General features: G+C 40.9%; 1 protein-coding gene and 1 long non-coding RNA gene across 2 annotated transcripts; one reads left to right on the forward strand and one right to left on the reverse strand.

The window, feature by feature from the left end:
* Positions 1–1,332: 1,332 nt before the first annotated feature.
* hyal4 (hyaluronidase 4) lies at positions 1,333–18,935 on the forward strand. The gene is made up of 4 exons (XM_084733659.1): positions 1,333–1,463; positions 12,129–13,118; positions 15,519–15,608; positions 16,784–18,935. Exons 2-4 carry the CDS (start codon positions 12,162–12,164, stop codon positions 17,282–17,284), a joined length of 1,548 nt encoding a protein of 515 aa, XP_084589785.1. The 5' UTR covers positions 1,333–1,463; positions 12,129–12,161; the 3' UTR covers positions 17,285–18,935.
* LOC146317110 (uncharacterized) lies at positions 14,553–25,136 on the reverse strand. The gene is made up of 2 exons (XR_014771737.1): positions 25,005–25,136; positions 14,553–15,626 (listed from the first exon to the last, which is right to left on the reverse strand). It is a non-coding gene; the product is annotated as an uncharacterized LOC146317110 (long non-coding RNA).
* Positions 25,137–25,966: the final 830 nt, after the last annotated feature.

A 25,966-nucleotide genomic window follows, 5' to 3' on the forward strand; every position in this document is an offset into this window, starting at 1 on the left:
CCAAACATTAAAATGATGTAGAACTGTGTTTCTTTCTTCTTGGTGAAGTTTGGGTGAGTTTTTCTTGTTCTGGGGCATTTTCAATTTTCAAATTTTAATATAATAATTGCTCGGCCCAAGTACATCTTTTCCCTATGAATGAATAAGTATATTGAATTTGAAAAGGAGGCTGAACTTCAACAATGGAAATCTGAGTGGAGTGCTAAACACAAAATCCTGTCAGCATATTCCAAAGAAAAAAAAATGCAAGGTAGCGAATCTCAAGTTTTCAAGTCTGGCAGGACAAAATACTCAAGTTAGATTTTATTATGTAGTCCAACATCACAAATTTATTACAGTCTGAACAGCGTGCAACACCCCGTCTGGTTTATTTGTCTCATACAACAACAGAAAAAAGACTTTCTTTCTCCACAGAGCCGTCTTCAAACCTAAACAAGAAAAAAATGAGTATTTTTTCCTCCTTGACTTCAAAAATAGAATTAAAGGTTCATGCACACCTTCAGTTTCTTGTGGACAGGTGCATAAGGAGGGAAATCCACAGACAAGAGAAGAGAGAACCCCTGCACACTGTCCTTTACTTTTATATAATGTTCTTATTGAACTCAACATTTTTTTTCCTGATGAAGGTCTAAGGAAACGTTGTACCTGTAAATAAAGTTATTTGTGAGGTCCGTTTGCAGGGGTTCTCTCTTCACTTGTCCTCAATGAGTTTTTCAAGTTTTTGGAAAATGCTCACAAATATATTGAGCTTGACATTTCACTCTTGACCTCAGAAACCACGTCTCCACTCATGATTCATTTACTAAAATGCTCTGGAGCTTTTGTATATGTCACACATTCAATTTTTCCAATATTTGGAGGAGTCTAAGGGCTAAACTTTAAACGTTTAAGGACGTGGGGCAAGAGCGAGACGTCGCCCTGTGCTCAAAACAGACTGAATGAAGTTTTGAATTTAAGATCATTAGAACTTCACCTGCTTTGTCCACATTAAAGAGAAGTGTTTGAATGTAGGGTGTGTAGAGGGACACATGGACATGGTTGTTGACAGTGTTTACGTCTTCGTGTGTGATGCTGATTGAAGTGGATGAGTCGAGACTTTTCCTCCAGAGAGGATCAGACCTCAGAGGAGCTCAACACAAACTCTCACGGATTTAAAACCGCTCTCTCTCCCTCTCTCTGTCTTCACTGTGTGTTTCTAAGTCTCTCGCCCCCTCCCTCCCTCCCTGTGTGCTCTCTAATCGCTGTGTTGTGGTGGTGGCTCTTTCTCCTCCCTCTGCTCTCCTCTCCAGCCTGTATATAAAGTGTGGATGACTGGCTTGTGTTTCAGACTCACAGAGGGAATGAACGTAAAGCTTTCGGACGTACGGCGCAGAGGGCCACCATGACCCCTGCGGTGACCCCGAAGCAGAGACCCCCGCCTCCCCTCAGACTGCTGATTATTGGCCGGTGTGCAGCATCTACAGGTGAGCTATTCAACTCAGGTACCAAGTTTTCACTATCTGACTGCTGAAAGCTTATTTCATTTGTTTTTATCAGGGCAGAAAAATCAAGTTTGACTTTTCTGCAGCTTTTTCTTTGCTGCACAAAGAGGAAAATAAAGTGTATTTTTAGACCCAGAGGGAGGCGGTAACCCTGGGTGTTACAGCATGGTTTGAGCGTCTGTTTTGGGTGATGCAGGAAGGAGAAGGAGGCGGCGGGAGGGGGGGGGGGACCTTGTCATGCCAGGAATGTTGGCTGACCGTGAACAATACCCTCGCAGTGGATAAAGTTTGGAATCATACGCACAGCAGGACTTTTTTTTAAGACGTTTTTAACTTTATGTTCTGAAGCTGCACATCAGCTGTAATGGAGACGTTAAAGGTCTCATTTAGGTGGAGTTTCAGTCATTTAGCAGATGCTCTGACTCATAACAACTTACAGTAAATAGTCACAACACGGGAGGTCACAGTTTTTGAACTGGCTATAAAAAGCTCCTCTCTGTTTATGAGAGCATGTTGTTTTTCAGTCTGCTTCTCCTCGGAGAGACGGAGGGTTAATGTGTTAAAGATCAAAAGATGAAGCTGCGAGTCGTGATGAGTTGACAGGATTTCAGGACTGAGCTCTGCAGTTAATCTGAGTGATGCTCTGCCTTCAGGTGTTTCACTGACGGGTAACCAGAAGAACTTCTTCCAATAAGGAGATTTTGTTAGAAATTGATATCTGAAGATATATTGATATGGATAGTTGCATGTCAGGTTTTGTAGTCGATCATCACACATAAACATTGTAATGTAACGCTTCCGTTGCACTTTATTGACTCCGATGATGAAACTTCACGGTACAGCAGCACAGGAAACATTATAAAACCTGATTTTTTTTTTTTGAAAATCAAAATAGTTGTTTTATTTTAGAAAACAAGGAAAGTTTTGTGAATGAATTCCTTCAAATCATCACATTGATTGTCAGAAATTGTTAAAACATATGTACATTATGTTACTCACACTCAGTCATGTTTTTCATTGTAAATATCAGTCTTTGATGGGAAAAGTACTCAGATCCTTTATGGCTCTTAAACTCAGCTGGGATCCCTGCATCCTCGACTGACATTACTGTCTTTCAGAGGATGCAGTGGTCTCAGTTTTAAAGCTAAGTTGAAGATACAGGTTTCATATGACAGTAGATGACATAAGACATGCCCCAGTGCTACCTTCTCTAGCTTGTTGGGAAGGGGGGCAGAGTTTGGTTAAGTTTTAGTCACATTCAAAGGGGCACATCTCACCACAGGATATCTGAATGAAAATGGGATCTATGGGCACCCAGGAGTTTCTCTTTACATTCATGTGCACTTTACGATAATCCCATACAGTTTGGGGCAAAAACATTCAGCTTTTTTACATGCAGCATATAATTCTCACGTATTCTAAAAAATGGTAGCTAAATATTCCTGCACACCGGGGACCCTAAACTATGTTGGAATGGCACAAATTGTTTGTGCTCACAGAAACCATTTCAAAGTTTCACTGACCACTTTTTGAAACTGTACAGTATATAATGACCTATTGTGACCTCTGGGATAATCAGAGCCTCATGAAACTTCACAACCACAAACTAGAGGCGTGGGGTATTCCCATATATATGGTTTTAAGTGTGTTTCTGAGGAATCTCCAGAGTAGAGGTGCTTGTTGTGCGAAAAAGGAATCTCCAAATGTCAAAAGTTTTAGGGACCAAACCAGAGCATGAATTCTTAATGGTGTTCCTCAAGGTCTTGGTGTCTTACTGTGGTATTTTGGAGGGATTTTTGATCATATCATTGATTCTCGAGTGGTAAAAATTGCTTACATTTTAATTAGAAATTAATTAGAAAAACACTGCTGAGCTGCATGACAAATTAATCTTAAGGTTCTCTGCTGTCAGATGATGTATATCACTTCCACATGCCCCCTACAATGCTAAATAATTGATTTATTAATTGATTGATTAGATCAAAAAAAAAAATCTATATACATACATCCAACATGACATTACTATCACAAAGGATGGATCTATGGTAGAGATGGGTGAGTGGAAGAAATAGAAGATTTCTTTAAATATTCTGTTACAAGTTAAAGTCCTGAAATCAGAATTCTAAAAGTAGAAGAACAACTTCAGTCTGACTTGGTCTGACTCGCCATCAGAAACACCTGTGTGTATGCATGGCCTTTAATCTAAAATAATACATAAAATCTCACAAGTTAATCATCATGTTTTGAGTGTAAAATCAAAGTAACTGGTAACCATAACTGTACTCAAAAATATTTGTGTTAATATAATAAATAAATTTATGAGTCTATTTGTGCTTTTCTTTGTGAAAAACCTGCAGGTTATACCTTTAACTCTCAAATACTGATATTGGAATCTGCCTCAAAAGTCCAGCATGACTGGAGCAGCAGTATTCATAGCTCAAATTCTCCTTGAGACTTACTTAGATAAAAAGAATATAAAAATATGCCTGAAAACACTACAATCATGCTGATTAAAAATAACTTCCTCCACCTTTCCTTGTTGATAGACAGATTGCACTGATATCACATGACTCCTCCATCCTCAAACCAATGAACAAACAAACAAAAGCAGTCAAGAAGCTCCTCCTTTTTCTTTTCTGCCTCCCTTTCATTATTTTCATCTCCATCAGCTCTGTCTTCTGTCCTCCTCTGAGGTCATCCATCTGTTTTCCCCATCTGACAAATCCACCCCAAACCCAAACTCACCAATCGTCCTGGCAGGGCGATGGTGGAGCCTCGGCGCTCACCAGGCAGGCGCTGTGATTGGCTCTGGCTCTGCTGCAGAGTGGAAATATTTCAGCCTTAGTGGTTCCTGTTCTCCAGCTTTTGTTTTCAGGCTCTCGTGTGAGGAACATGAATCACAACCACAGTCAGGAATATTTGTTAAAGTGGTTCTCTTTGCTCTGGTTACTATGGTCCAACCAGCTTCCTGTGATTGTGGAAAAAACTGATGCAGAATCATGTTACTGAGGGTTTGGAGGGATGATGAAGGGGATGAGCTACAGTCCAGTTTGGATTTTAATGATTCATTTTCAGTTGAAACATCATGTGGCTGCCTCTGCATGAAGGAATCAGTTGAGTAAACTCTTAAATGCACGGTCATTAGGCTGAAGAGAAGGCTCTTTCTGTACAGTTACACGCTGCTCAGACACACTGTTTTTACTGAATGAAGATGATAAGCTGCAGCAAATCACCATGTCTGACAGCAGTTATCTGACTCAGCTTTTTCCTCAGGCTGCATCTACACTACAAAAATCACATTTTTTTAAACATTAGCAGCTCTTGTGTGAGCCCAGATTTGGCATATTCAGATTGTTTTTAAAGTCTGAACAGCAAGAAAAAAACATAAAAAAAACCATGAACTCCAAGTCACATTTGGAGTTGGTTTGAAATGCGATTCCAATCAGATTTCTACAGATGTCAATCCAGATGCTCTGGCCGATCTGGCAGATCTGATTTCAGAGCGACTTTTGCGTCATTGGCAATGACACACAATCAAATCCAGAGTGATGGAAGTGAATCACAGCAGTTGAGCAGAATCCCATCTTTGGACAGACGAGGGAAATAAACTGTCTGCTCGTACATTTCGGGGGGAGGGGGACTCTGAAGCTGGAATTCTCACGATCGTCTCCAACATACGTAGTTACTGACGCCTATGACATCATCACAGCAACTCCTGCAGAATGGTTGGTGGTGTCTGGACACACAAATCCAATCTGATGAGTTGCAAATGGTGCAGACAGTCTGGCAGAGTGGACCAGATTCTCCTCAAACATGTTTGATATTTACTTAAAATCTAGATGATAACATCAGTATGGAAGTGAAAGACAGGTCTTGAAAAGCAATGGTCTACAGGATTTTCTACCAATGAATGGGATGTACGTGCATATCTGCATTTGTAGAGCCAATAGGAACAGCCTCTCTCTCTGAACAGACCTGTGATTGGCCAAAGTCTCCCATCACAGGTTAGATAAAGCAAAGAGAAGGCATTCAACTCTACTTTTCTCTGAGACAACTTACAGTATTATTTATCCTATCCTATATCCTCACATACTCTGTTTATACATACTGTTAAGTCTTCACATCTCGTGTGCAATGACCTTGTGCAATTTATTGTCTATTTAAATTTTCTACCGTTAAATCATCTTCTGTGCGTTCCTTTTTTTTTTTTCAAACTGTAAATCATCACTGTGAAATTTCTGCTGCTGGTATTCTGTGCAATCCAGTCAGTTTTTCTGTGTAATCAGCCTTTACAAGGGAAAACTATTCGCATTACTTTTCTTGTAATTATAAAGCTATTATCCTGCACAGTTATCCTTATTTACCCATATATCTGTTCTTATATCCAAACATCTCCATATATCTGTATAAGTCAAAAGGCGTACATAGTGTACAAAGTCTAGTGTATACTTTGACAAATTTAATCCTTTATAATTTATATAAACCTTCATTTTGTAAATATTCTATGACCACTCACCTCTTTTTCTACCTGTACTCTTTGAGCTGCTGTAAGATGTGAATTTCACCGGTGTGGGATCAATTTCAAAAGTTTATATTATGTCATTTTATATACTAGAAGGCTATTGCGGATTTTTTTGTTCCTTTTCCCCAGGAAACCTTTCCAGTTAATTACACAGATCGACTTACAGAGACTTGAACATTATGTATCTATCTATGATTTGTAGATACCGGTCTACAGTTATGTTAAAGTGCTGTACAGCAACATGTAATGTCCAGTTCATGGTGTTTAAAGCATTTATGCAGGAAGAATCAGATTGAGACTGAGCAGTAACGTGACTTGGTGACATCAGGTTGGTGCTGGAACATATTTACATGACAGATGGCGTATGTGAGGGATTCTGTTAATCTGGCTCCCGCTCCTCAGGCCCTCCATCAGGGGTTCGGCTCGATTCCCAAACATCAAACCGAGAACATGCTTCTTCCTCTCCTGGCACCTCCAAATGTGCTCGGAGAGTGTTCTCTTCTTTCTATCCTCTTTCCTAGAAATACCTCCATCAAACTGTCAGCTCCATTTACTCCCGAGTTCATAATGTTTTCTTTGGGCATGAAATTCAGTCCTGTTCCAAAATGAAATGAGCTCCTGAGGTTGCTGAAGTTGTCGAGGTGGTACGGCTGCAGACTGAGCCCTACACGAAAGATAAAAGCTGGCTTTCCTTCATTCCTCGTGTGAACACACTGATAAGAGATGATGATCTGATGTGATATAAGCTGTGCAGAGTTACAGAGGCCTGCAAGGTGGTGTGCCCACATTCCTGCCTCGTAGCTTCCTCTTGACCTTTGGCCTTTGTCATCTGGTTCAGGAACACAGCTAAGAGGCTAAAGAACCATCTAAACTTCAGACTCTGGCAAATGTGGCTCAAATTTTACCCCAATTTTCCAACAGAGACACTGAGACTTAGACAGTCGGTCTTTCTTGTTTCTGTTGAATGAGTGTAGCCACTCCACAAGAACCACAGACGTCAACAAAGTCTTATCTTAATCGATGCCAGACCAGCCTGTGGCTCCAAACTCTTCTGGATAAATAATTCACTTTGACACAAAGCCAAACTTTAAATATGAGCTCAAATACATTTAATTTGAGGCTGCTCCCACTGCCTTCTATCATGATAAGAACCATGGACTGGGGCACATGAAGGTTCAGCCCAGTTTAGCCTCTCAGGTGTGACCACCAGGTCACATGGCAGTTTTTTTTTTTGCATGTTTCTGATAATCAAACAAACTCAGACTCCTATAATTCCCATGAGGAGACTGGCCTCACCTGAAATTCACATGGTATTTTCCGTTTGTTTGATGACCTCAGCTTTCCTGACAAGAAACGTCTTGCTATAGATGAAAAATGAATCGACGACTATTTTGACAATGGAGTAATTACTTCAGTCCTACATGAGTTTTGGACTTTTAACTGAATAATCAAACTATATCCAGATGTTACTGAAAATCAAGGGCATTTTCCAGGATTTCCTCACATTTTATTGACAAGATGTAACTTATTTCTCCTCATCCAGAGTTAATTACACAACTGCCACATTTACCAGTGGATACTCATGTCACATATCTTTGGAAGGCCAAGTTCATTGTGTTTTGATTGATGCAATTCTTTTCAAGATACCATCACAACTGCAGGTACAATCAAAACCACCAAATAACAATTATGAAATTCAAGCAACTCCCTTTTGAAGCCTCTCTTTAACTCCACTTATTATTACTGAAAACTCACTACTTCAGTGTACTCCAACTTATAATACTCAATGAGCATCACCTCTTGAAAGACATTAAAAACTATGCATGTACTCCAACCATGGAGTTGAAAAACAACTTTGGGTACACCTGGGACAGGTGTTTTAATCTAACATTCCTCTGAGGATTAAACAATAATGAAAATAATAGTTAGTTGCAGCCCCGCTTGTGGTTATGAACGTCCTCTTTAGAAAGGCAGGTGCAGACAGACTGAACTGATCCATTTCATTTCATCACTGAAATGCAGCCAAGTGTGTGCAGCAGCTAACAGGCTGCATTTCAGCTGCGTCATCCTTCTCATGTGGAACAGATATGCTGCCATTGCAATCAGTACGGCTGTCTACACAGGCTTTAGTCACTCTTTACATGAAGAACCATGACAGAACAAGAACACATACAATTCTGGACATAACAACTTTAAATATGCGATGAAATCTAAAGTGCATTTGTTCTGTGAACAGACATCTGCAAGACTGAAAAATGTGGAATGCATCTGGTGTAGACAGACACACCGGTCATATGTGTTGTTTTGGAAGACAATGACAAGCGAGCTCACAAAGAAAGACGGATACCAACACACAAGCACCTGTGGCTTGATACTATCAGTGTCTTCACATCTTGCCGATGGTGATAACTCTGACGTAGGCTGCGAACATTCTTTGCAGTCACTCTTTTCAAGATCTTTCAGATACCTGTTTGATAATTTCACGCTTGAATGAACCAACAATTTACAGCGGAAAGCTCGACAGCAATGCACAACCCATGTGTACTAACCTGGTGACGAATAATGAGAGCTGCTTCCATAAATGATGAGATGTCTGATGAGATCTGTCACACCTTGATGTTGTCCAATCAGGAACAGAAAATCTACAAAGAGAAACATCAGACACATTCCTGTCATCACATCACATCTGCTCTGTTTTCTGCCAGCCTTTGAATTGAAGTGGTTTCTGCTCAAACTGGGAGCCATTATCCGGCCGTACATCCATTTACTGTAACGCTGCAGTACTGTCGGCTTTGAAAAATGATCTGTTTTCACTGAGTGCAGCAGCCAAATTATTTCCAAACTTACAGAGAAAGACTGGCAGGAACACAAAGAAAGGAAAAGACTTCGATTCCAAACCGACATAACTCAGATAACCGAAAAAAAAGACACCAGTAAAATTACAAGAACAAAATTACGATGCTTTGTAGGACTTTTAAAGAATAGGTCTTATTTTCAAACATGGGATGTGTAAAACAGTGTGATCTTTGTTGAAACGTTGTGATGAAACTGTTACTAGGCAACTGAAAACAAACTGGCCATGTTACCTTTTAAAAATAGTTAAATGTTCTGCAATTTAAGATCATTCTTATAAAGAATAATTGTAACATCAAAACACTGGTGCGTATTGTGAGAGGAGAACTTGAACTCATGAAACCCTGAACAGATGGTCACTATTGGAGGTATGTGATGTGAAAATTGCAAACAAGTCACTTAAGGTTCATCAGGAAGGCCAAAATGATGACATAAACATCTTGCGATCATACGATATATTGCTAAAGCTATAGCGAGCTAGTCACACAGGAATGACAGAGAAAGTGCAGCCAAAATTTCACAATGCTAACATGCTAACTAACCATGTTGGTTATGTTCATTATGATAATGTTGTTTAATGATGATGCAATGATGTTTTCTTCAGTATAAGTGAGATATGAGGTTGTTGGATACTGTCAGAGACTTGTCCTCCAGCAGTAGTCAGGAAGTGTGTCCTCATGTTTTGGGGGAAGAGTCTTTGGATGGAGGCCTGAAGGGAGAGGTGGTACTTTTTCAGTGAAATACTTTGAAAATCTAGCTTACGCTTGTTTGTTTCTACAGCATTACCAACCCTCTCTTTAAGAAGTAAGGAAACAAGTGAGGTCACAACCTGTGTTCAGACACGAGCACATGGCTCATAGGATAATAAATAAACCTTTGTGACACAAAGAAGTACAGAACTGAGGTATCTTGTTGGTCTCTGTTTGCTCCCTGACTCGATGTTTGGTTCAGTCGGCTGTATATGGGACGCAGAGACACAGCAAACACTGAGACATTTGGCAGGGAAGCCTGTCATTATGGCCTGAGGCTTCATCTCTGGTCAGAGGAGGACTGGATGTGCGGACAGGAAAGCAGCAGCAGCCCATCCAGCTCGAGTCCTCGTTCCAGTCCCTGGGTGTCAACTGACTTCCTCTGACTGACCTCTGACCTTGGGGTAACATGGAAATGAGCCAAAAACTATTTATGTCTCTGAGCACCGCAACAGTCAGTAGACGAAAATGAAATGCTTCTAAAGTTCTGACTGGTTTAAAGTTTCTCCAACCAGGGAACTGAGCTGCCAATGAGCACAAGACCAGATGTATATGAGTGCCTAAACTTTTATTGACTTCAGGAGAAATCTACACACACAAACAGACAAATGAGCTTTTCACTTTGCACTTAGCCTCAGGCCAAGAGAGCTGTTAGCCCCAGGCTAACACCGCCTAAAACTCAGCAGCAGTGTCTCTTTACAAAAATCATGACCTGGATTCATTCTTTCTTTCATGTTGTAGCCTATTATATCTATGGATCTCTTAAAAATTTTGAGATCTCCAGGGAATTATAGAATTTGAACAGCTGGAAAATAAATGAGGATTTAGTTTCTTACAGTACAAGTTTTTGCAGGATGTCAGTCTGCTGAATACATCCCAGATGTCTTCAGTCTTAAACATGGAAACATGGAAAAACTATTGGCCCATAAAATCACATGTAAAAGCAAATGCTAAAGCTTTCATGATCCGCTACGATGCAGTAAGTCAAACACTTAAACACTCACAAACAGAGAGAATAGTTAAACAGACGTGTATTCATGCGACAGAAGCTGCAGATGACCAGTTTTTGGGGTAAATTCAGAGGAGCTGTTGAGCTCATCCAGCTGTCCATAAACTCATTGAAGGGGAACAATATAAAAACAGTCAGAGGGTCAAATGAAGTTGAAGAGACTTTTGCAGATGGGCTGAAACATTTCACACTGTCATTAAAGGCTTTGGGTTTAGTGTCTCTACTGCTTATTCTGTCAGTCTGTCAGCATCTCTGCAGGAGACATGACGCCAGAGTGTCTTCACCCCGGGGTCGGGTCACTTGGTTTATGCCCAGCATCCTCTGAGATTTCATCCATGTTCACTCGTATAATTGTCTTTAAAAAGAGCTTTAAGCCTCATGACTGCCCCTTATGCTGCAAAATATGAACAGATTCTTGTAAATATTTTGGGCAGATTTTATTGAATTTTTAAGGCTGCCCCAGACTAAAGATGTTCCCAGCCGACTAGTAGTCATTAGTTCAAGCCATCAGTTGTCTCTGCATGTTTATGATATTGATTTAATTATTTAATTATATGTTGTTGGAGAATGAACCGAGACACCTGTAAAATACTCACGCAACTCACTTTACTTGAACACACAAGTCTCAAAACATGGAAATAAATACCTTCAGACCTCACAAAAACAAACACTCGCGGACTTATCAACACAATGGATGATGCATACTGATGGTGCATTCCATTTACCTCAGAGGTCGCAGCTGGGAATGATGTTACACCCAAGTTGACTGTGTCGCATGTAGCAACATGTCCACAGACAGTATTATTGGGCTTTGCAGTTGAAATTTCCAACTGGAAACTCGCAAAATTGCTCGCTAAGTTACTGACTCGCTCCTCAACTGCTTCACACTTCCTGTCCCCGCCTGAACCGGCCATGTCTTCATCATCTCCGAACTCAGAGTCCTGTATTTCTGTAATATTGTACTCCTGGTCATCAAACCATAGGAACCATAGTCTTGGAAGCTGTGTCCCAGTCTAACAGGACTTCTAACTGAGCTCACTAATTAATGGCAGCTTCAGCAGGCAGCAGCTCTGCATCGGTGACCCCTTGTCACTGGTTTAGTCAACTATCAGAGTGCAGCTCTACAATTTGTCCCATTGATTCGATAACGGTTGACATAAATAGATTGTTCAAATGCACCTTGATGTTGATACCTTATTCTTGCTCTACAGTAAAAACTGTCATGTTTACATCACATCCTTACATGTAATCATGACTGCTATTCAATCCCTATCTGCAACAGGTTTATCAGCATGAATAGACGACCCTATCCCAGCCTTACAAGTACGCCAAACTCAACCCTAATCCTGACGCTGTGGGTGTCACAAGTGCTACCCACAGTTCAACAGATTACAGACATGCAGAAAGAGAAGCCACAGAATTAAGACAATAAAACAAAAAACTACAACTGTGGCAAAGCCTTAAAAAGTTGGAAAAATAATCAATATTTCTGTTTTTTCCCTCTTTGTCTTCAGGATGATTGACAGCTGCTCCCTCTGAACCCCAGGATGCCTGGAGGGCCAGTGGGCGGGACATCCTCCTCCCACCACATCGTACCTGTCACCCTCATCTGCTCCTGGCTGTTCCTGCTCTTCCACGCCGCCTTTGGTCAGAAACCCGCCAAACTGCCTCTGATTGGCCGGAAGCCGTTCATCGCTGCCTGGAACGCCCCGCTGGACATGTGCACCATCAAGTACAATGTCACCACCAACATCGACCGCCTTTTCCACATCCACGGCAGCCCGCGTGCTGATTGGACGGGCCAGAACGTCACCATCTTCTACGCCAACCGGCTGGGCTACTACCCCCACTACACGCCACAGGGCGTTGCCGTGCACGGCGGCGTGCCACAGAACTGCAGCCTGGACCTGCACCTGTTTAAGGCGTACCAGGACATCAACCACTTCATCCCTGCAGAGGACTTCCGCGGCCTCGCCGTTATCGACTGGGAGTTCTGGCGGCCTCAGTGGAGCCGCAACTGGCACAAGAAAGACATCTACCGGCGCAAGTCGAGGGAGCTGACCGCCAAGGCGTATATGAATGTGACGGAGGCGCAGGTGGAGGAGCTGGCACGCCGGCGGTTCGAGAAGAGCGCTAAAGCGTTCATGCAGAGGACTATCCAGCTGGGGATACGCCTTCGCCCCAACACCCTGTGGGGTTTCTACCTCTACCCTGACTGCCACAACTACAACCTTCATGAGCAGAACTACACGGGCTTCTGCCCCCTGCTGGAGAGGATGAGGAACGACGAGCTGCTGTGGCTGTGGAACAGCAGCACGGCGCTCTTCCCCTCTGTGGCAATCAGGAAAAGTCACACCAACAGCATCAGCAACCTGCACTTCTCCCAGCACAGAATCAGAGAATCGCTGCGCGTTGCCTCGCTGACCTCCAGAGAGTACGACCTCCCCACCTACGTGTACATGAGGCTGGGCTACCGAGACGAAGCCCTCACCTTCCTCACCGCAGTAAGTTCATCACAATAATGAAGCTGTTTTACTGTGAGTTCTAAGGGTACGGGGAAAAATTTGTTATATAAATTATTAACATTACAAATCCAAATTAAACTTTTTGGTACTAGAATTATAGCATCAACAACTTTTTCAGCAGAAGTTGCAATGTCGCAATCACAACAATTCAACTAATCCTTGTGAACTCTGTACTAACAATTTTTTTTCCACAAATTTGACAAATCACTGTAGGTTCCCACAAGTTCCACCAATCAGAGCAGTCCCTCATGTAAACATCAGACATGTACGTCTCAGTGAACATTTACCAATGCTCTGAACACCTGTACCTTGCTATACTTACATTATGTTAAATATGTATATATTAATATATAAGCTGGAACCTTTGTCATGCAGCTTTAGTTGCTCTCTCAATGGTGATTGTGTGTGTTTTTTTTTTTTTTGCTTAATACTCCATGGCTGTTTCTTTCATGCTATAAGATTTACATGTTTTAAATATTATTAAACATGTTTGATACTTAAGGTGCAGTGGCTAACATTAAGATTATGCCTGTAAACCTCTCACACTACAAGATCATCTGAGTAGATAATCTGTTAAGATCAGCCTTGAATCTGGAACACCCCCACATTTCTCAGGAGGGGTGAATTGGACCCAAAAGCCAATTATTCCCCAGTGCACCACCAGCACAGGGATCTGAAAGCAGTAACAAGCAAACTGTTTCTTCTGTCTGCACAAAGACAATCAATTCTGAAAGGGAAAAAAGAAAAGATTCAGAATCACTCATAAGTCAATGGGATGTCAGCAGCAGCAGAGCAACAGAGAGAAGAAGACTGGATGAGTACCGGAGGACAAAGGCTGATTTCCAGCAGGCGTCTGCAATGAGTACAAAATATCAGTATCCTGGTTCATTTCGTCAACCAAAAGCTCCAGGTTCAACTTAAGCTTAGCCTCAGGCAACATTAACACACACTACCAATCAGTGCTTAGCACATTAGCATGCTAATGTGCTAAATGTGAGTAACATCACAGCTTTGACTAAATAAATGCATTTAGTTCACACGTCTACAAACCTGCAGATAGAGAAACATTAACGAGGAGGTATGACGCCATGCTGACTGAAGTTATGAACATTTTCACATCACTGCTGAGCTCTGAGCATCTGATCAGCCTGCAGCTTCACTCTGTATCATTTCACCTCTACATCCCCGCCCCCTTCACCTTTAAAGACAGGTGAAAGTTTGTGACAACCAGCACAATAAGATGGACATCCTGATGGTGTCTAGGTTGTAAAATGTACCAATGTTTGCACTGACTGACGGTCACTCTGAATTTATTGACTGCCGCCATCTAGTGGAGATCCACAGTAAAGCAGCTCACAGTCACCAAATATAAACCTAGAACTCATGTCCTTTGAAATATCTAACACCCAGAGGTAGAATATGCAAAAAATGTGATGTTTGTTTATTTAATTTTGGTCTTAAACAGAATCAGAAGTGGCATCTTGTATTTGTACAAGATGCAGTTTTAATCGTCATTATACAATACAGGATCACACAAGAAAAACCCTCCTCATGCTACACACAGTTAATAAATGAACAAATATTAAAATATATTAAAACAAAATAAAACAATAAAATAGGCAATAAAATATAACAGCATATAAAAGTAGATGAAAACGGAGGACTAAATAATATTTACAAGGAAGACATACAGTTATATCTGTACCACACAAAAAACCTCAGATAGGAATGAAGGTAGTGCAAAGGTGATGGTACGGTAATGTGCATAAGAAGACCAACACAGTTGAATATTTCCATGTATAATTAACAGATGCAGTACAGAACAGTGTGCAATCTAAACTCACAGTCCCAGAGCAGCCGTAGAGAGAAAAATATATGTTTATCAAGGCCACGTTTTACTACATTGTGCGCTCAAATTGCTTTTCTGTTTGCATGAGATACAGTTCATTCCAGTGTTTTGCATATACAATAGCATTTCAAGTAGTCATTGTAGTAAAATGTTGCCATGGTATACGTCCTTTTTTCCCCCTTTCTGTAGCCACTCTGGGCCTCCATAATGACATGTAGCACTGAGGTTTATGAGAAGAGTCATTTACTCACTGTGGTGTGCAGAAGATACAGTGAAGTTAAGGATTTTTTGTATTTTTTCTGCAAATTATACATATTACATTTATTAAAAAGGATGATGTTCTGTGTACCATGTGAGCATGTGATATTTATTTTGTCTCATAATATAACTTGACAGGTTTTTAAAATAATTTCTCATGCTTCCACTTGTGTCTTGCAAAAACCCCAAATTAAGTGTTCCTCTAATGTTTTGGACTCACTGGCGTTTACAGATCATGTTATGTGATGTCTGTGCCTGTGTGCTTCCTGCAGAAAGACTTGATCCACACCATCGGGGAGAGCGCTGCTCTGGGAGCTGCAGGATTCGTCATCTGGGGAGACCTGAACCTGACCTCGTCCAGGGTGGGTGTCCTGTGTCCTCTGAAAAAAACCAACAACAAATATTTAAACACAGGTCAATTGCGTTGCTGTGGTGAAAGATCTGCTGTCAATTTCTTTGTCATTTTGTTTTAATTTGTGCCATGGAGACAGATGAAGTCAGACTGTGTACTTTCGTATGAAAAACACTTTTCCTTGAGCTTCTGGATTTGCTTTGGACTCCAAACAAACCGCAGCTGTAAATATAGTCAGACAATAGAAAGTTGACATCATGTGGTGGCTGTGTTTTGTGAAACCACTCTGACATTTTGAAAACTATAATGCATGTGTTTTTACAGCCTGCAGTCTGCATGGAAAAAAAAAAATCATCCAAACAGCATCTGACAGTCAGAACCACCAGAATCTCAGGGAGTGTCCTTGTGTGAATTTGCAGCTGCTTTTGCAAAAATTAGCAATTTGCAAGATGTGTTGCACTTTGCCAAAACGTTACAGAGAATGTTATGATAAGCGTGAGTCGAAGAGAACTTTCAGCGTGTACAGCTTAAAGTTATAGTTCACCCAAAAATGAAACTTCAGTCATTATCTTCTCACCGTCATGCTAATTGAAGGTCACACAGGAAAACAGTGCTGCGGAATCTCCCAAACAATGGAAGTGAATGGTGACCAGGTTTCAAACGGTAAAAAAACAAAAAGAAACAAAAGTCCTGACATGTCGTTTGCATTCCGTCACACCACACACGCTCAGTTCAGACAGCGTGCACATGAACGTGGTTCCAAGCTGAGGATCTACAGCGAAGACTCAGGCTAAAAACATGGGGTCTTTCAAGTCAGCTTGGCATGTCGGGGCTTGTCGGGGAGAGCTGGATTACACCAGACGAGCCGCATTCACTGACATTGTTTGGGAGAAAGCTGTTTCCCTGTGAAACTCCAGCGGTGTTTTGTGGACTAAAAAACTAAACCTGACCTTCAACCGGCATGAGGGTGAGAAGATAGTGGCTGAATTTTCATTTTTGGGTGAACTATCCCTTTAAAACATTATAATTGAAGTATAAAGAAGTATAAGAGGTCAAAGGACCCCTTTGAACATGGCTGTCAGTTTGTTGTGTCATTTGGCATTTCTAAGTATTCATATCACTGTTATTCTGAATTTTTGTTGTGACGTCTCCTGAAAATTTCTATGTATCGTTTTGTTTCCACAGCACAACTGCAGCAAAGTCAAAGCCTTCCTGAAATACCGCCTGGGCCAGTACATCACCAATGTGACACGAGCAGCCGAGGTCTGCAGCGACCTCCTGTGCCAGGGGAACGGCCGGTGCGTCCGCCGGGACCCCCTCGCCAACCATTACCTCCACCTCAGCACCAAAAGCTACCGCATCCGGCTCTCCGCCGAGGGGGACTTCACCGTCACCGGGTGGCACTCGGAGCACGAGAAGCAGCTGCTGACTGAGAGGTTTAAATGCCACTGCTACGAAGGCCACGAGGGCAAAAGCTGCGACAGCATCAACAAAGTGAAGGAGGACGACGGGCCGAGGACGGGCGAGGAGGAGGACGAGCAGGAGAAGCGGAGGACAGCGTGGGAGGGCGAGCAGGGTGAAGGGTGTGAGGGGAGGGAGAGTTTGGCACCTCCAACCAGCTGCAGCCTTCACCTGATGTTGTTGATGCTCCTGTTGAACTTATTGTTACTAAAGACGATTGTATGATGTCATTTATCAAGACAGATGTGTACAGATGTTACTTTTCAACACAGACAGTGTGATGTTTTTGATTTAAGATGAAGACAGACTGGTCTCTGGCTGGACTTGAACCCAAGATAGTAAACCTACCAAATATTTTCTATCACTGAATCTAGAGATATTTTTTGTTTGTTTGTTTTTTTCAAAACATTATGATTTTGGGCTGATTCCAGATCAGATCACTGCTCAGATCTCAGATGTGTTCAGTGATTCACATAGATCTGGTGTCAGTCTGTTTACCTGGTTGGATGAGTTGGTTGCAGCTGTGCAGGTAGTTATAAGACAACTTACAGAAATAACCACATAAATCAACACATCGACATGTCAGACACTAAATTATCTGCTCACTGCTAACTCAAACACAAAACAGCTAACATGTCAGAGTGAATAATGAAGATGCTAATTCAGTCTTTATATCAGGTTTTAATCATTTAGCATTTAAAATGTCAAAAGCGAATCCAAAGCTCTTCTTCAAACCATTTATTTGTACTTAAGTTTAGTGATGCTTTGAGCTAAATGCTAACATGCTAATATTAAGAAGGTACTGTCGAATGCAACACTGTGTTCACCATTTTGGTTTCACATGTTAGCATTTGCTACTGAACGTTACAGCTGAGACTGATGTAAATGTCATTAGTTGTAGTTGCAGGTATTCGGTCATAAACCTAACAAAAACAATCAAAAAGTCAAGGGATCCCCAAAACGATTTATCCAGAATTTATCCAGAGGTGCTCTGCACTCAAAACCGCAGATGACGACCGCATGGTGGCACCACAATCAGAGTCAGGTGGGTTCATCCTCATGACTGTCAGCTGATAAACACATGTTCAGTTGCTGCTGAGAGGAAGAGAAACTTTTTAATTTAAAGGTGTTCAATGTGACTTGAACAGCTGCTGTGTTGAAAAGTAACACAAGTAGAAACAACTCCTTTTTAAGGAGTGTATGGCACTTTACATGACACGGAGGCGCAGCACTTTGACAGACGAAGGTTTGGTTAATTTGGTTCAACCAGGTGAACTGTGTTAGACTTCTGCAACAACATGCACTGCCTCTGCTGCCAACAACTGCATCAGTTCTTCCAGGAATGTTAATTAGTAAATGTAGAGACTGTTGGGACTGAATCAGCTGCAACAAAGCGAATGTTTGACGTGATGATCATCTGTTGCCATGCCACTGTTCCATTCATTGGTGGATTCAGGCTCCCTGAGGGGCCGGGGTGGAGAAGAAAAAAATACTTCTACACCTCTGTAATAAAAATACACAGGTAACTATCAACAATTCAGCAATCTATTGGAACACAGAGGTCATCTACTTTTCTAGGGCAGCCTACATGCCAGTGCATCATGTTTTCTCCACTGGAAAGTCCCCCGACAGGGCACTTTACCGTATTTTATTTACCATATGGGCATTCAACAGGGCACTTTTGCAGCGTTTTTTAGACAGCGGAGGCACCTGAGGGGCAATTCCCACCACCACACCTCCCTGAATTCACCGGCGGTCTTGACGATCCATTATTTGAACACTTCAACAGTCTGATTAAAGTCCCATTGGACTGAAAGCCCAGCGGTCCTGCTCAGAAGGCCCACTGCTCCGAAAATACAATGCTCACTACTCAATGCAATAAGAAAGTGTTGTTTTCCGAGCAATATGCTGCTTTTTTATTTGTTGGACAAATGGGTTTTTGGTCTAAAGGGACATTTTTTGGACTACTGGGATTTCGGAAGAATGGGCGGTCCCCGATATCCCTGCGTCACTGCAGAGCTGACAATAGGATTGGAGAGATTTTTTTTTTTTACTTCGACAAGGTTCAGTAGAATCACAGTAAACTGCGGCTGCAGGATGATCCTCCAGTTTGTTTTATGGAGACACAACTGCCAAGTCTTTTAACGGAAACCAAAGAATGCTAATTCAACCACACAGCCATATGCAGGAAAATAATCTCTCATATTGGTGTTTTTAAAGACATCTGTTAAGAAATGCCATTAGTTGACTTCTAATGGCATGGAACCTGTTTTCTCTCAACAATAAGCTGTTATATTACTTGACATTATACATGAAGTTTTGTACTGTTACTCTCATTATACTCATGAAATACAGCTTGCCAGGAAACGCCTCATATTTGAGCCTGTTCGGCGCGCACATGTTGTAGGTGCTGTTGATTTTAAAATTATCATGTATCTGTATCTTTTCTATATAAGTATAAAGGATTTAGGTTTGTTTCTCAATGATTATGTAGACGTTGATGTTACTATATTTCAGTTCAAAGGAATCAAATCAGTTTTTGAGGATATTTCACGCTGTGGACTCTGCAGTCATGTCTCCGTCTTTGAAGCTGATGTACTGTAGGTATGACGAAACACTGAACAGGTTGTAAAAGATGGCACATACTCTGTCTGAATGCATGACTCAGTGGCTCTCTGTGGTTCTACGGTTATTCTTCTTGCCAAAGTTGGTGGTTTCTCAATTCAAAGCGAAGCTGAACGCAGTAAATAAAATGTTAAAGTGTCATTTCCTGCCGGAATATGACTGGAAGCAGAACGCTGACTCAAGACTGAATGCAGGTTAGAGGTCTTTGACATAAAAAGAAGCTGACATGGACTTCAACAGAGCCCAGAAAAACTGTTCTTACCTTTTTGTTGATGCTTCCAATTAGTTGAAAATTTGTGGCTGGTCTGATTCTTTCTCTGTCTTGATTTATTTTTATGGGGACGATTCCAAGCTTAATCCTTTATGCTGAATTACACAAAACAATCTCCAAATAAGGTTTATAAAATCAGAAAAAGCTCATATCAGTCATTTTACACTCGTGTCTAATAACTGACAACAACAGCGGTGCTTCCATCCAAATCTAACACATGTTTTAACAGATTTTTGAGTAAATGAGAAAAAGAAAATGAGAATGGATGTTTTATTTCAATCCACTACCGTTATGTGATTTATTAGGAGCTGGTTCATCAGGATAATTAGTAGGTGCAGTCCAGTCAGAGAAAAGCGTTATACCACTGCAGAAGAAGAGAGCACAACAAGATGTGCGCCAGTCGAACCTGTTTGAGTTAAAAACAATGTAGAAAACACGATGGAAATGTGAAATATCTGTAAGTTTCATGTAATAATGTGAGGAAGGTTTCATCAGACCTGTGTGGAGTGATCATGGATGTATTATAGAGCCATGGGGAGACTGTCAGAGTGGAAACAGCTGACCAGTCATGTGACTTAAATGTTAGCGAAGTCAGAACTTATTCAGTGTTCTGCAAAATTGAGGATGTTTTTTTTCAAATTTTACTGTTTTCATAAACCATTTCTGATGCGATATTTCAAAATGTGCATAAAAATATGTTAATAGAAGCAGAGCTACTCTGAAAGTACACTTTGCATTCAGTTTCTTTTGTGTTGGTCTCGGTCAACTGTGGCAGCTGCACACAAAGAGCTATATCACTTTTAGAAAAAGGCCTCTGGTGAAACAACTGGAGCTGGTTTACTTGGGGGGAAAACATGCACATTCAGTGTAACTTTCTGGTCTTTTAGCATGTAGCATCTGTCATAAATCTCTGTAACACTGATCCTGGATTAAACTGAATCAGTCGTCTCATCTCAAACAGGTGAAGTTCGGGTTTGTAGAGTTTCACTTCACTCATCATGATGCAGTAACTGTTTCCTGCACTTACTGCGGTGCACTGTGCTCTGTCTCTGAAGATTGTAAACCAAATATGCAACAAAGACTATGCAACACATGAAAAATATTACCTGAATGTAAATGCACTGCTAATAAAGAGTGTTCTTCACTAGACCTGTGTTTCTTCTTTTCTGTGCAAAGAAAAAAGGGGAGCTGTTGGAAGCCATGTTGGATAATAAGACAAACAACTTCCAGTTTGTGCAACAAGTGCATGCCACGTATGATGAGCCATGTAATGCTGCTGGTGTTGCAGCAGACTTTTGGAAAATATGTCCTGAGGGTTGTGCAGAGATGGAAAAACTCCAAAACATCCTTTAATAAACCTCAAATTTACTTGCTGGTGTTTTTGCATGAAACCTGAATCGTCTACCTGCTGTTTTTTTTATCTGAATACTGAGGACTGAAAAGAGGAAGAGGTGTGTCGAAGATTACATTCTCTGCTTTCTCACCGACAATGACACATGAAAAATATCACACACCCAAATAACCTGACAGTGTTTCATCTGGAGGAAGCAACTGAAATGCTGAGATACAGTGCAGTCACTTGTCACATAAAGTGTTTTAAAACTTAGATTTCTCGAACTCAGCCTTCATTTGATCTCAGCAACACACCTGCAAGGTTTTGTGACCACATCTTGCATGATTCTGTCCACACATCTGTCCACAGACAGACAGACCCACCTACTCAAAACCATCTCTGTGGTCGATCCCACTATAGTGTCTCCTGGACCACATTTTGCCATGATACACACAGAGTGAAATTTCACCTCATGTTTTAAAGCTAATTTATGCTTCACATTAGACACAGATATGGATGAAGCCTTCTGTCTGTACTCTGCATTCATTTCCTCCAAACTTGTGCATGTTTAGTAAAAGCTTGTGGATGCAGATGATACTACGACCAATAGTTCAAGTGTGACAGAGTCAGAAATACATGTGCATGTTAATGCCATATTTTCCTGTGCATATGCATGTTTTTATCGGAGTGCTGTGTTTTTATTCTACTTTGTGTGCTCTTATATGATTTGAACCTGGGCTGCTGTCATTATAGTCTTATTAAAACTTGCTTTGTTTGCTTTCAGTCTCTTTTTGAGGTGTGTTTTCAGACAGTAGACTGTTGAACTGTGACACTTGGCGAGACACACCCACACCTCCAGGGACTGACCTAATTATCAGCTGAGCGACAGGTGTGGTGGTGCGCAATTGGACAGACTTTTATTAAGGCAGAGCAGAGGAGAAGTGGAGCCCGTCGGCTGCCAGAGAAGCAGCCCAGAGAAAAGTGGTCCTCCCAAGAGCCACCAGCTACAGCCAAAGCTACACGAAGATGCAGTGAAGAGACGTGCCACAGCCAGTGTCCACCACTGGCCTGGGTTGGCAGCTGGATATCTGCCACCCAAGAAGACCATCTGACACTTTGGAGCACGTTGGGATTGGTGTAGCAGCCGTGCAAAGTGGAGTGCAGGCTTGGCATGACAGAGAAAGGACGTGGACATGGGAGGAGCTGCTGGATTGGACTGGACGTTTAATGGGGGTTTTAATGTAACTGCTAAGCAGCTATTGTTTTAGTGTTTTTAACTCTGATCCCCTGACTGTTTTTAGAGCCTGTGAGCCTTGTTCAGAGTCCTTGGTTCTGTTCTACGTGGCGCTCTCAGCTTTTAACACATTTTTAAATTTACAAATTAATTTTAAAAAGTGCAGACCCACTTTAGTTGCTGGGTCGGGCCACACAAGCAAGACATGACAATGTCCTAAAGTTTTAAAAATCCTAAAGTTTTGGATATGATGTTAGATTGATTATTACAACCTCCTCCAGCGCTGTCATGTTTGTTGTCAGAAACTTTTGACTCCTCTTCTTCATCTTTAGGGTAACATTTGACTCTGAGCAGCGCCCTTTAGTGGAAGTATTGCTTTACATCCATGACAACATAAAGGACACATGGAGGCACATGGGCAGTGATGAACACATCAATGTAACCATTTTCATATGTAAAAGGGACATAAATGAGACATGAGAGTGAACAGGAATGATTTAAAATGATCCATAACTTAAACTGAATGTGCCAGAAGAGTCCAGTGGAAGGGTTCATTCCTGATTTCATACCCCTGTAGTTCCAGTTCAGATCAAACTCATCTTTAAGTGTGGCCTTGATTTTGATCTCAGCTACACACCTGTCAAGTGTCATGACTGCACTTTACACGTTTGTGACACTATGTCCACAGACAGAGAAAAATACACCTGGCAAAGTGCCACATTTTGCCATGATGACACACACACACACACACACACACACACACACACACACACACACACTTACTTGAACATCACAAGGTGAAGTTGCTCTAACGATGATTGCCTTCAAACCTGTTCACATGTTCTAAAGTTTGTCATGGAAACCACAGATTCCTCAGAACAAAAGGTGAATAAAAGGTAAACAGTGAGTCACTGATGTGGATCAACAGCCCTGACAACACAACTCTGTGATATGAAGCAACACTGGAGGAAAGTTACACCAGAGTCCAAAACCAATGAAGTCTTTGTCAATCAATGGGTATTTTACAGACAATTATGCAAATATAACCATATCCCCAGTATGGTTTGACCACAACTATGGAGGACAAAAGTCACCCAGTTACATAAAAATGACTAACAATGCAGACTGTAGAAAGTGCAACAGGCATAAACGCATAAACCAACGTGGTTAAACTACTTCTTGTGCAATCAGACGGAGCCCAGGAACCTGCTACACAATGTGTTGTCACAGGCCAAACTGAACAACTACACTTCCTCAGGATTTCACCTGAAGAGTCGACTGAATACAAGCTTCATTTATGAGTCACAAAACAAGAAAGTTTCCATCAGTGGATCAGACAGAGTTTTAACAGATAAGAAAGCAGAATTTGAGTCACTAGAAGCATTTTTAAATGTCAGAAAACTGGTTAAACTGGTTTTATCGCTATAATATTAAATCATAAGAATACACATTTAATGTTCATATTTAAATACAAAGGAAACCAAATACTTTTAAACCAAATAGAAATAACAACTGAATTAATGCAGAAAATCAAAATGAAATCTGAATTTATAGGTACCACTAACAGACCAAACGTCAAGACAGAGGCATGCTGCTCAATCCACATCTCATAGAAGTAGAGAAGTTAAACTGAGGCAAACCTTAGCTGACTGCAGGCAGCATCCTGATAAAGCTGCGGCTGCTCACTGGAAGGAGAAGTTTAATTTCACACAAACATCCCATCAGTTCACCCCAGAACTGTGTGGAACTCAGTAACACAAAATAAAGACAGAAAATATCAAACCAAAAGAAAGATACTGAGGTAAAATAATGCTTAATCATAATGGTGTCATTCTCATTATTATTTTTGTATGCATTGTTGTATTTTTTGTGCAGTTCATTGGCCTCTTTAGCAACAAACTGCACAGAACATGAGGCTGAAATAAAAAATTAAAGATAAGTGCTCAGAGATGTGAAAGAAAACTTCTAAATGCAACATAATTTGCTACAAAATACTGCTGTTAAATATTCTGTCCTACAAAGGAAAGAGGCAGTAACTTTGTTTTTTGTCACAAATTAGTCACTGTATTCTAACATGTAAAATATCTGCAAGAAAATGAAGAAATATATGAAATATGTGCATTAAACTGCTATATATAACAACAGCTCTCAGATTCGCCATTACAACAACTATGATCAAAAGTGTGAAAATGCATTGCATTAAAATCAAGCAAACTGTCATAATTTATCAGGAAAGGTTAGCATATTGACTTTCATCATTAAAATTCCAATTTATTTTATTAAAACTTAAATATTTGTGTAAGTGATCAGATAAAATGGAAGTTGCTGCCTTTTGTTTTGGTACGACCCAATATTTTTTATATCGGCCTGCAACTATTTTTGCTCGACAACAAGACAACTGTTATGAACACTGAGTAAACAAACAAAACAAAGAGTGGACCCAAAAAATGCAAACAAAAAGGTAACAAAAGCTCAGGCTTACTTGAACGACGTGGGTGTCCAAAATACAAAATAAAAATTGCAGAATTCCATGACAGGGTTGAAAAAAATCCAAAATAAGAACATGAAGAAACACTGACAGGGTTCAGGACCTCAACACAAGAGACACAGAGAACCACAGACAGAACTAATGAGACACAGGTGGGCAAACAGGTGAAACACATGACGATCAAAAAGAGCGGGAAAAGAACAAAGACAGGAAGTAAAGACTAGACACATGAGGAAGAACCAAGACTACAGAATAAAACAGGAAGTCACCAACAAAATTTCCAATCCATAACAACAACATTAAAGTCATTTTCCTCAGTCCTGCACTCGGAGAAGTTACTGCCTTCTTCCTCTGTATGGCAGCAATGATGAAGTTAAAAGAAATGTACTTTATAACTGATACCATAAACTAAAATATTTGTCGAATTCAGTTTGTCTTTACTTTCAATGATTATCTTTCTTCATTGTTGTTACTCAACCCAGTTTCTTCTATCTGTGAATAAAATAACATGTTACCCTTTCAGATTTTGTGCAGGTGATACACCAATCATTCCCAGAGCCAAGTGTCGTCATGGTAACAAAAATAAACACGGTCAGCGCTGTGAAGTGTTCACAGATTGGTTAGATTTAGGCGACAAACTACCTGGTTAGATTTATGAAAAGATGGTTGGGGTGAAAATAAGTATACTGCATAAGTCGCATAAAACTTTGATTTCACACGGACAAAACCTCCGGCCTCCAGGGTCAAAGTCCTGAGTTTGTTTGACCTTTGACTTTTTCACTCTTTATACACCTGATTTTTTATTTTTTAAAAGGACATTTGCATCAAAATTGGACTTTGGTGTTTGCACTTGCACATGCAATTTCAAAGTCTAAATTCTAGTTATTTGTATGCAGGTTGAAGGGAACGGGCTGCAGTACTGAGATCACAAAGTCAGGAATGTCCTCTCAGCTCTT

The sequence above is a fragment of the Lutjanus erythropterus genome, chromosome 13, assembly GCF_056507025.1.
Source record: "Lutjanus erythropterus isolate fLutEry1 chromosome 13, fLutEry1.hap2, whole genome shotgun sequence".
In the NCBI taxonomy this organism is placed as follows: domain Eukaryota; kingdom Metazoa; phylum Chordata; class Actinopteri; order Lutjaniformes; family Lutjanidae; genus Lutjanus; species Lutjanus erythropterus.